At 41.4% G+C, this 12,476-nt stretch overlaps 1 protein-coding gene and 1 pseudogene across 1 annotated transcript in view; one reads left to right on the top strand and one right to left on the bottom strand.

Moving 5' to 3' along the window:
• The window catches only part of RAB2A (RAB2A, member RAS oncogene family), a 90,388-nt gene extending 79,492 nt beyond the window's left edge, over positions 1 to 10,896 (bottom strand). Inside the window, exon 1 of the mRNA XM_037058606.1 lies at positions 10,564 to 10,896. Within this exon, the coding sequence (XP_036914501.1) occupies positions 10,564 to 10,609 (46 nt within the window). The 5' untranslated portion in view covers positions 10,610 to 10,896. The remainder of the gene's footprint in view (positions 1 to 10,563) is intronic.
• Positions 8,335 to 8,509, top strand: LOC118995620 (uncharacterized; annotated as a pseudogene).
• Positions 10,897 to 12,476: the final 1,580 nt, after the last annotated feature.

The raw sequence follows: 12,476 nt of genomic DNA, 5'->3' as shown, positions 1-12,476 counted from the left end.
TCTTAAAACCAAAAACACACACTCCTAATTATCTCAAAGGTTAAAAGAGAAGCTATGAGATGAAAACAAAGATTTCAGAGTGGCCAGTCCCCCAAGGCTTGCTTACACAGTTTTTCTTGGATTCCTATCAGCACTCTTTAAATTCTTGCCAAAACTTCTTTTAATGTAGGTTTCTGTTCCTTGTAATAAAACGGGTCCTTCCTAGAACAAATTCCCAGAGTCTTTCTATTTTTTTTTTATCATAGAGTCTTTCTAAATCATTAGTGGATGTTGTTGGTCATAAAGACTAAATAAAGCAAGGCTGGAAAAAAGAAAAAAAAGATACCAGTACTTGGAATAAAATGAATCTTGATAAATAACTTTGAATCTTGCTAAAACAATGCTGATAAACTAAGGTACTTTCCATAAAACATCTAGATGCAAACAAATGTGAATACAAAAAAACACCAACCTAAGCTAGGAAAAAATTACAGTCAAGGATGGCAGATTCCTCAAAGTATCAGCTGGCCCCACATAAGCTCAGTGGTTGCAGTGGTGGTGGTGGTGGTGTATGTGTGTGTGTTGGGGGAGATCAACATAGTAGGGCACAGTAGGGCACACAGAAGGCAAAAGAAATAATTTTTGCTATGAATGGCACTCCCATGCAGCGCTGGTCAAGTTTGTGTTAGTTTTTCAAATGCATGTTGACAAAATATAGAAACATTCAAAGCAGCAAGATTAAAAGTAAAGATGAAATATTAACTATTTCTTATGTAACACTGTTACACATATTATCTCATGTATTCATCATTCCATTTTATAGATGAGGACACTGAGACTGAGGGAGATTCAAGAGGTTGCTCGAACTCACACAGCTTCTAGGGAACAGAGAAAGGACATTATCCTTGTTTTATAGAGGACAATTCTGCTCTATTTTGCATGAATGGAGGTGGTTGGTTATCTGTTTTAGTAAAAGGAACTGAGGGACTGTATATTACCACAGCCACTCAACAGACAAAGAAGTCAACAGAAGAGGTCTGATATGGAATTTGAGGGAATCAAGAGCTATGTAAGATATGAAAGAGAGAGCACAGACTCTGAAGTCAGAAATATCTGGGCTCAAATTCCAGCTCGGTCAGTTACTAGCTGTGTGATGTAAAAATTAGTCCTCCTTTCCTCACCTGTGAAATGTGAAATGTAGTCTTCCTCATGGATATAACTGTTCAGATTCAATAAACTGAACCATTAGAAAAGGCCATATATGTAGTATAAATATACCAGCTGTATGTTCACATTCTTCATTACATTGCACTACATTAAAATCCATGTTCAGTTATAATTAAGTATAATGCATGCACAGACTTTAAAAAAGCAACAGATAATATAATTAGGGTAAATGAGTAGGGTTTTCTATTTGTCCTGCTTAGCACCCACTTTAAAAGGTGTACACAGCAGTCAGCGTCAAGAATTAATATTGCTTCTAACCTCAACTCACTGCTTCTATCTTCTGTTTCTCCCAGCCGGCTGTGGTAGGCAGCCTAATGTCCCCTACCCCCACCACACAGACAAACCAGGCAGACCCACACTCATTCCCAGAACCTGTGAATACGTTAGTCTTCAAGGCAAAGGGAACTCTGCAGATATTAAGATTACAGACTCTGAGACATTATCCTAGATTATCCAGGTAAACCCAATCTAATCACAAGTCTTTAAAAGCACAAAACCTTTCCCGGCTTCAGTCAGAGATGGGATGACCCAAGAAGTCAGAAAGATTTGATACTAGAACGACTTAATCCCTCATTGTTGGCTTTGAAGACCGAGAAAAGGAGACATGGACCAAGTAATGTGGGTATATGGGTGGGCTCTAGAAGGTGGGAACAGCCCTCAGATGAAGGCCAGCAATAAAATGGAGATTTCAGCCCTACAGCTGCAAGGAACTATAAATATACTACCAACATCATGAATGAGCAAGAACCCTCCACAGAGACCCAGTCCTGCTAAAACCTTGACATTAGCCGTGTGAGACATGTGCCAGAGTTGTTTTTCCCCCATTTATTTATTTTTAGAGAGGGGAAAGGAGGGAGAGAGAAACATCAATGTGTGGTTGTCTCTTGCACACCCTGACCAGGGACCAGGCCTACAACCTAGGCATGTGTCCTGACTGGGAATTCAACCAGTGACCCTTTGATTCACAAGCCGGCACTCAATCCACAGAGACACACCAGCCAGGGCATGTGGCAGATTTTTGACATGCACATGAACTTATGTAGAACTTCAGGACTGTAAGATAACAAAAATGAGTTGTCTGAACTGCTAGAGGTGTGGTAGTTTATGGTAGGAACACAAAACTAATACAGCTTTTCTCTCATTTGCATTAAAAAAAACTGTAAGGCTGCAGGGCATGTTTTCCCTCACCCCACAGCTCACCTCTTCCCCCTCACTTGCCCAGGCTATTCCATCTCAGGGGTGCATCTCCTAAACTGCAACTAGGGGAGCGATGAAATAGGCAGAGGCAGCTTGTCCAGGGCTAATCCCCTGAACCTGTCTCCAAGGCTCCCCTTTCCCTGACTTTTCCAGGAGCTAAAACCAGCCCCGTCTTGGCTCACTCCTGTCACTGTGACTGTTACCTCCCAGGGAGGTAACAGCAGCACTGCAGGCTCACTCTCCTACAATGTTTCTAGAGAGCCAAAGCAGCCCTGCCCAGGCTCTTTCCTGTTGCTTTTCTCTCCTAAACCCTTCTTTGTCTCACTGTCCCCAGCTTTAATAAACGTACTCTCAAAATAAAAAAACTGAAGAAATTTTATAATAGGGTCCTTAATCCTTTTTGAACAGGGGAAATAAACTAGTCAATGCATGTATCCTACCCAGCAGAGGCTACCTAGAACACAGTCATGGTTTTCTAAAGCACCAACTGTGTGCCAGGCACGGTCTCTTGCTTTCAAATATATCACTGCAGCATGCATCAATCAGTATTTATTTGCTTCCTTTCCCCTCCATTTTAACAGGTACACAGCTAACTGTCAACTACACACCTGAAAATGGGAATATTTTAAAGAGAATACTGGGAGAAACAAAGAGCTACATCATATCACAGCTATTGAAAGTAAAAACTTGTAAGAGGTATGGGTAAGAGGAAGAAGTAAGTAAATAATTTGCCCCAATGACATAGCTCAGTTCCATCATCTATAGAATGGTAACTTCACGTATCTGTTGAAGGACTAAAAGACAAAAAGCATTTGATATTGTACATTAACTATAAAAAGTGAAACAAATTCCTCATAAGAATCTACTACATAGGCATAGTGCCAAAAGCTAATGTGATACAAATGTCTACATAAATTCAGCTTGGATATATCTTAGGCATGACTTAAAGAAAATCCAAGAAAGCAGAAAATGTGGCAATAAAAAAAGAATCAATTTTAGAAAAATAGCCAAGCAAAAAAGGCCCAGGACTAAGCAGTAGAGGGGGAATGTAATAGCAGTAGCAGTACTACTACTACCACTATGAACGATGCTTTTACAAAATACAAGTGTCCCGGACTCACTGCCCATCTGCTTAAAACGGCATCTCCAAGGATGAGACCCAAGTCATCTGAGTGGACAAACACTGCAGGAATTAAAGTGGGTGGGTATACACACATATTGCAGAGGGAATCTAGCTAGCACCTTCTTGCCAGGTGTCCTTTACTTCAAGTGAAGGGTAACAGCTAGAATGTAGAGTATTTAAAATCTTGCAAATAAACGCGGCTGAGAGAATCAAATGGGAAAGTTTTGTGTAAAAATTGAAGTCAGAAAAGGGGACAAGTGGTTGCATCTTTGTAGCAACAGACACAGCCTCACAGACTGATAATAAGCAGAGAATAACAAAATGGAGTAAGAACAGCTGGACCAGAGTAAGAGGGAAAAACAGCTGAGCTGGCAAAATTAGAATCTGCTCAAATAATAGAGCAAAATTCCTGGTGACTACAAGAGGAGGAAAGCTGGCAGGATAAAATGTGAGGGGGAAGCAGTGGGGACAATAAAAGAAAAAATTAATTTCATATTGGAGCAGGAGCAGGAATGGAGTGGGGACAAAAAGGACAGGAGCACTGAGAAAACAGAGGGGCACTGTTTGAGACAAGTAGGTAGGTTCACTAGGAAACCGGAGGGAAAATGAGAATACAGGGTCAAGGCCTCTATAGTGCAATACAAAGTCTGAGGAGAAATATGAATATTGGGGAAATAAAGCAGCAAATAAACTGGTTAGGAGAGAAAGAAAACGAAAGCACTGGTCAAAAATCTTGAAAGACTACAAATAACATGCATAAGGCAATAATAATTTAACAGAAGTATACTGTCTAAATTTTAGATGATGTTAAAAGGTATGTTTCAGCCACAGCCAGGTAGCTGAATTGGTTAGAGCACTGTCCCATTATGCCAAGGTTGCCAGTTCAATCCCCAGTCAGGGCACTTACAAAAATTAAACAATGAGCCCTAGGTGGTGTGGCTCAGTGGACTGAGTGCTGGCCTGTGAACTGAAAGGTCGCCAGTTCGATTCCCGGTCAGGGCACATGCCTGGGTTGCAGGCCAGGGCCCCACTCTGGGGGTACACAAGAGGCAACAGATCTATGTGTCTCTCGTACTTCGATGCTTCTCTCCCTCCCTTTCCCCTCTCTAAAAATACATTAAAAAATCTTTTTAAAAAAAGAAAAGAAAAATCAACCAATGAAAGCATAAGTAAGTGGAACAACAAATCAATGTTTCTCTTCCTCGTTCTGCTCTCTCTAAAATCAATCAATATTTTTTAAAAGTATGTTTCAAATATGTTTTAGCTTTCTGATTTAATAAAACCACTACACACATTTAAAAACAGACAAACTAAACAATATAGTTTAGACATGTATAAGTGACTAACAGATCTATGAAGAAAAGTAAGAGAAGGATTAGTACAGACTTCAGAGTAGCAGAAGCCGGGTAAAGAAGGCGAGGTATGTGATGAGGATCTGTATTGCTTTAGCATGGGTGTTTGATTTAGTACTATTCTTCAAAGCTATTAAACTTTCAATACACATTATATATCTACAATATTCATATTTCATCACTAAAAACACTTTAATGGAATTTTCTACCTCTGAATTCCCCAGTTTTTTTAAAAATTATTTTTCAATTACAGTTGGCATACACTATTATATTAGTTTCATATATGTAACACAGTGATTTGATATTTACCGTATATAACTCACCAAGTGATCACCACAATAAGTCTAGTGCCTATCTGACATCATACACAGTTATTACAAGACTATGGACTATATTTCCTATGCTGTACTTTATATCCCTCGTGACTGTTTTAATATATGACAATATCTGTAATATCTGTACACCTTAACCTCTCTCCCCTTTTCACTCATCCCACCAATCCCCCTTCCCACCTAGAAACTATCAATATGTTGTATCTTTAAGTTTGTTTTGTTCAATTATTTTGTTTTTTAGATTCCACGTATAAGTGAGATCATATGGTATCTGTCTTTCTCTGTCTGACTTACTTCATTTAGCAAAATCTCTCTAGGTCTATCCATGTAGTTTGCAGGTTTGTTTTCTGAAGATTTGACTTGAGAACCAACTTCTCAAATCAAAATCTCTGAGTCTTAAAAAAAAAACAACAAAACCACACCATAAGTCATTCTCAAGTTTCTTTAAAGAAACTCAACTTTGAGTTTTCCACAGGAAAAGGGCTTCCTTTTGTTATAACTCTAAAGTACTAGCAGGTGTCCAACTCACAGGTGTCCAACCTGTGACCTACAGGCCACACATGGTCCAGGACAGCTATGAATGCAGCCCAACCCAAAATCACAAATTTACTCAAAACCTTTTCTTGTTCATCAGTTTTCATTAGTGTTTGTGTATTTAATGTGTGGCCCAAGACAACTCTTCTTCCAATGTGGCCCAGAGACGCCAAATGGTTGGACACCCCTGTGAGAATCCTCTAGGATTTTGCTGTTGCTCTCTCTCGTATTTTCATTTCAACTTCAAATGTCCCCTGTGTTAACATGTGTGGCGTGCACACACACACACACACACCAGCCAATCTGATCTTACAACCAACTCTACATTTCTCATTCTCTCCTTCTCTTTCATACTTCAAGTCTCCAATAAATGGCTCTACTTTTTTTTTCAAGATTTTATTTACTTATTTTTAGAGGGGAAGGAGAGAGGGAGAGAAACATCAATGTACGGTTGCCTTTAGTGCATTCCCTGCTGGTAGTTAGCCTGCAAGGAACCAGCCTGCAACCCAGGCATGTGCCCTGACTGGGAAGTGAACCGCGATCGTCTGGTTCGCAGGCCTGTGCTCAATCCACTAAGCTACGCCAGCCAGGGCCCACTGAGCTACGCCAGCCAGGGCAAATGGCTCTACTTTTAACTTCCCTGTATCTCTCTCATTTTATAACCATCAGTAAGACTGATCCACTGAGCTGCAAACATGTACTGCCAACTACCTACCAGACATTCTCACTTAGTCCACCTGGAAAATCCCCACTCACCATTCCAATTTTATTTCAAACATCACCTTCTGGCAAAACCTTCCCCACCAAGAACTCATCCACTTATCTATTGAAAATTTCTGACACCGAAAGACCCACCTTTACATTTAAGACAAAGTCAGAAGCTTTCCAGACAGGCAACAAAATAAGTAAATAAATAAATGTAAGATTAATTAGAATATATGTGGTGAAGGTGGTCAAAAGTATTAATACAAACTTCCAGTAATAAGAAAAATAAGTCCTGGAGATGTAAAGTACAGTATGAAGAGTATAGTTAACAATACTATATTGTGCAGTTGAAAGATGCTAAGAGAGTAAATTTTAAAAAGTTCTCATCAGAAAAAAAAATATTTTGTAAACACATGTGGCAATAAATATTAGCTAAACTTACTGTGGTAATCATTTTGCAATATATACATATATCAAATCACTGTGGTGTACACTTGAAACTAATACAATGTTATATGTCAATTATATCTCAATTAATGAAATACACTCAAGATACAATAATGTATAACCAGGATGGTCTTGTTTATTTTCTTACACAGCACTCCGTCCTCAAAAGAACAAAGTGAAGGGGACCAGTAAAACACAGTAAGGACTGGTAGGGTTTGTTATCATCTTTCGAAAGAATGGATGAATAGGATTTGGTCAGGTGAAAAAATTCCGACTTAACCTTTCTTTCTTTTTGGCCAGGTGAGGGGGGACTGCATAGCAGGAAGGGGCATTTCAAATTGAATATAAGGCATGTGTGCTTTTGTGTGCCTAGCTGAGTGGCAGAGAAGGGGAGGGAAGATTAGTGATGAAGTTAAAATTAAAATGGTACTGCAGTTCGATTCCCAGTCAGGGCACATGCCTGGTTGCAGGCCACTTCCCAGCAGGGGACACATGAGAGGCAACCATACACTGATGTTTCTGTCTCTCTCTCCTTCCCTTCCCCACTAAATATAAATAAATAAATAAAGATTCTTTTAAAAATATTTTTAAAAACATTGATTGTTAAAAAAATTAAAATGGTAGGCAGATATCAGAATTTTAGGAGGAACAATTGTAAATCTATCACAATTTTTCTCTCTCTATTCTCGATAATTACCTGCCTATGATACTAGGCCAAGCTTGTTAAAAACCAATTCCCACTCTATATCTAGATTTAAGTGACACATTTTCCTAAATTATTTTTCAGGAATAAGATACTACCAATGAAAAATTTTAAAGCTAAAACATTTTAACTGTCTTTGGTCAAACAGTAAAAAAACCGAATACTTCAATAATATCATCATGATCTTGTGAAATGTTTTCAAACACTTCTATGAAAGAGGGGATTCTGAAAAGGAAAATGAGTATGGTACTTTCACATCTGTTCTCACTTTGTCTCACTACTGAAGTAGGGATTGCTAATGACTCTTTTATAGGCCAGGGAAAATGAGAAACAGGGAAAGCAGAAATTTACTTCATTTTAAGATGTGTATTTTTCACACTATGACTTTAAAAAAATCAAGATAGATCTCACACTACTGATTTAATATCATCAAGCGTATACTTTGAATTAAAAAAAAATATGCTAAAGCATTTCAACCAAAGTCAATAGCAACAAAGTGGCAGAATGGGGTTAACAGAATTTTGCTGTCAAGTTATTAACATATATTAATAGGAACAGAGTAGCCTGTCTGACCATTCTTTCAGTAATTTAATTAAAGTATGGGGCCTATCTTCTACTAGGCTCTTCTTGACATACAAAGTCACACAAAACACTTTTTCCGCCTTCAAGAAGTATATAAATCAAACACAGATGCCCACACAAAGTAACATTCTGGGATTAATATTAGAAAAATTATACACTTCTCAACTTTTTGGCTAAGATCATATATTAAACTGATAGACCAGATATCTACACCTGAGGATACCATATTAAATAGACTTTTAAAGCAGGAAGATGGGATAGAAGCTTGCTCCATCCACTCTGCACATCAACCTGGTGTAGCTGTACTTCCAGGAACAGTATACCCCCTTGAGGGAAATACCAGAAAGATGGTACAAAGTGAGATATATGCAGGTAAAAGGTAGTCCCTTCCAGCCAGCATACCAGGAAAAGCCTGACACATCATGAGAACTTAATACATCTTGACTCTGAAAGCATTACGGAAGGCCCAGGTTAGGCTACGAAAGGCTAATAGAATTCCACAGAGGAGACACTCCACACAGAGGGAGCAGCACACACCAGGATAAAAGGCCCTCAGCCTCACTGGCAGAAGCAAGGTAGGTAATAATGAAAAGTAAATGGGGCTAAAATATGGGATTCCTTCAAGGTCAAACAAAACAACGTGGGCAGAGGAAGAGTCTCCAACCAGCCATGTTTCAGGAAGATTAATCTGACAGTAAACTAGGCAGGCTGAACTGGTGTGGGGATGAAACACTGCAGCATAGAGTCCAGTGTCGAGTATTCAGTGCCTGGCCTAGTGATAACAAAAGCAATGGCACGAAAGGAGTGTGTTCCTTCTGAATTGCCTCAGGATTGTTTTTGAATGATAACAAAATACAAGAGAACAGCGCCAACATGTTAACATTTGTAGCCCCACTACTCCTAACACAATACCTCACCCTTAGTAGATGCTCAATAAATAAGCTGAAAGAAGTCAACCTGCAAAAACTAATTTGAATCTTTACTGCTGAATGTCCACAATCACTCTCCCACTTTTCAAAACCACTCCTATTACAGTTAAGGTGAAATCCATCTCCAGTTTTGTTTTTACAGCCTGAATCAAAATTTGCCAGTAAGCTTTAGACTCCCACTTTCTCTTCCTTCAAAATATGCCATAGTATTTTCTTTAAGTATATAAATTTGCTGGTAAACATTTGCAAATCACTGCTTTACCTGGGGTTTTCCGTAGAAAATCATCGTTTTCCATATTTACATGCACCAGAAAACCTAGCTAAAAATCTTATTTATGGCAGAAAGTTTTTCTTTTAGGCAGCAATCAACATGCTTCTAGCTTTACTGATTGAATCCGCTATATCCCTAGTGCAACCACAAGCTGCAACGCACATTTCCAAAGTTGTGTAAAGGGTCCAGAGTTGTGCTAGAGTCATCAGTGAAATCAGACTCTGGGATATAAGTAGTTACAACACCTGAAGAAGCCTAAGTTTTATCATTAGATTCCAAATAAAGCCAAAATTACAGGTACTAATAAATATTTTAGGAGTTTTACTTATTAACGAAATTCACTAGGATGTTGTTTTAGGTAAGAATTATCTGCCTTTCTTTCTGCTTCAGACAGACATCAATCAGGTCACCTGAAAATTGGCAGTTGTGACCTGGATTTGATGAATGGAAAAAAATCAGTGTCCCCAACACCCAGATACACACGCTCACACCCACAGCATTTGCATTACTATCAAATGACCCCAGTTTACACGTGCCAAGTCTACAGAACTATTTCATGTTTTAATTACATCGAAAGGGATTCCTAAGCCGTCAAGTAATGGAATGTAATTAATTCTGAGTTGGGAATTTAAAGTGTTAGGGAAAAAAAATAATTTTTTTAGTATCTTCTAAGCTGGCTGTCCCACACGAGAAAGCGCTTTGCCCATGTCTAGGCAGATGCTTATAGGTCGGAGAAGGTGGGACTGTTCAGGAAACCAAGACCCTTCTCCCACACATCACCTTCTGCACTCCCCTGCCTCCCCTTTTCTTTCTCTGGGGCGGCGGAAAGGCCCTCAAATGAGAAGCCCTGGCGAGGGACTGCAATCATCTGAGCCAGGCCCTGAAAGAGCCGGGTTGGGCAGCCCCTCCAGGCACACACTTCCCAGATCAACCGCCGTGAAGGGCTGCCAAGGCCCCAGATGCAGGGCTGCTCCGGGCGGGGGCTGCGGACCCGGCCCGTCCAGGCCGCGGCTCTCGCAGTGCCCACGTCACCAGCTCCAGCACTGCGGAAATGGAGCGCCGCGGCCCGGAGGGAGGCGCGGGGCGGCGTCAGCGGCGCTGTCCCGCGGCCAGCCGCCGTCTGCCGCTCAACTGGGGCCTGTGGGCAGCCGACACCCACTCTGCCACGTCTGGGGCCCTCACCTGTGTCGCCGATGATGATGTACTTGAAGAGATAGGCGTACGCCATGGCCGCGGCCGCTCAGTGCCAGGGCACACGGCTCCTCCTCCTGCTACTGCTCCTCCTCCTCCTCCGCGCCCCTCACCCGGCGCCGCTGGGTCTCCAAACGCCAAGCCCCGCCCGCCGCAGCAGCCGCCTGTCGCCGTCAGCAGCCGGGGGTGAGGAGCAGACAAGCCGGACAAACTGACACCGGCGTAGCAGTGGGAGACAAGCGCCCGACCGAGCCTGGTGGAACAATAACAGCCTCCGATGCACCTCCGCCCCGCCTCCGCGCCGACCCGGAAGGGCTTCGGCCGCTGGCACAGTCGGAGTAAAGGGGAGGAGCCGGCTGCGCCGCACCCCCGGGCCGGAGCCCCGCCCAGCGCCGAGCCGGCCGCGCCCGGTCCGCCTGCAGCCGGGCGTGGCCGGGCGGTGGTTGTTTCTGCAACTTTGTGCGAGTGATCCCAGACGCCAGGAGTTGGCGGTGCGGAAGGGGAGTTCGGTTCTGTCGCGGCTCCCGTTTTGCGGAAGGGGCTCGGGGCACGTGGTGGGAAGGTAGCGTTCCGCGGAGGGCCCGGCCCTTGGCTCGTGAAAAAGTGTTTGAATGCAGGACCTTCCGTGAGGTGTTTTGGTGTGGGATGGTGTTTTTGAACTTGGGGATTGTGAAAATGCAAGTATTTATGTATTCCAGACCGTAAATAAGGACATACGAATAAATGATGCTATGCCCCTACGCTGCAATACTATGGGGCTCTTAAAAATATAAAAAGGCTGACTTACATTAAGTGAAAACAAAGCACAAGAAAGACTCTATGTATAATTGTATATTTGTATTATATGTTATTTACATATATGTAACAATCACACAATAAATAATTGTAAGTTATATTTTGTTATATCAATATATGTATTTTTAGCATTGTGAAAAAAAAATGACAGTAATACACTTAAATGCCCATATTTGTATAGTCGATCTGAAAGGAAACACAACTGGCACCAAGGGAGGGGTGTGATTGGGGAAAGAGCGTGAATTTCACAGAATTATTCACGTACGGTTTGAATTTGTTTTGCAGTGTTCAAGAATTACCTATTGAAAAATACAGTTAAGGAAGTAAACAAATAATTTTTTGTTCATTGAACTAATACTTTGTGAGTAATTATTTTGTTTCCCACACCCCTAGCAATTACATGCAGACTCTGTGGGAAAGAAGCACAAATTTTAGAAGAGGGAATACAGGACAGAGTCAGTGTCAGGAAAAGTTACCTGACACTAGAAAATGATGTCTGAATTAATTATAAGTAAGAATTTGTCAAAAGGACAAAAGTTTAGGGAACAGAACTGAAGTTTTAGGCCCAAGAAACAATGTGCAAAGTTCATGGGTTTGTTCAGGGAATTTAAAGTTGTGTAAAGGGGAAAATGTCTGGGATTTAGTGGCCTGGTTCCAGTTGCCTAATACTCTCTTCTCTCCCTTGGGCTATCTCACATAATTCTATTAACACCTTCATGCTGGGTTGGCTGTGGTTGGTTTGAATGGTTTGGATGGCCTTGCCAAGTGCGAACTCACAGGGGTTTTTTTCTAGAGTATTTGGCGGGGATTTTACTAAAGGTTCAGGGATAGTTTACAAGGATTTGACATGAAAGTTACCTGGAATTGCATACCTTGGTTCACTCCTCTTTTCTTTAGGGGAGTGGATGTCTCTGCCCAGGTTCCAGAGCCCGTTTGTCCCTTCCATTGGAGGCTTTCTCTGGGTCTTTACTGGTGATACACATTAAGAATGGCCCCTTTGCCCTGGCTGGTGTGGCTCAGTGGACTGAGTGCCTGCCTGCAAACCCAAAGGTCACTGGTTCTGATTCCCAGTCAGGGCATATGCCTGGGTTGTTGGCCAGGTCCGCAGT

This window comes from Sturnira hondurensis, unplaced genomic scaffold (genome assembly GCF_014824575.4).
Source record: "Sturnira hondurensis isolate 20B ecotype Veracruz unplaced genomic scaffold, ASM1482457v3 Scaffold0010128, whole genome shotgun sequence".
NCBI classification, from domain to species: Eukaryota; Metazoa; Chordata; class Mammalia; order Chiroptera; family Phyllostomidae; genus Sturnira; species Sturnira hondurensis.
This window is presented reverse-complemented; position numbering and strand designations above follow the sequence as displayed.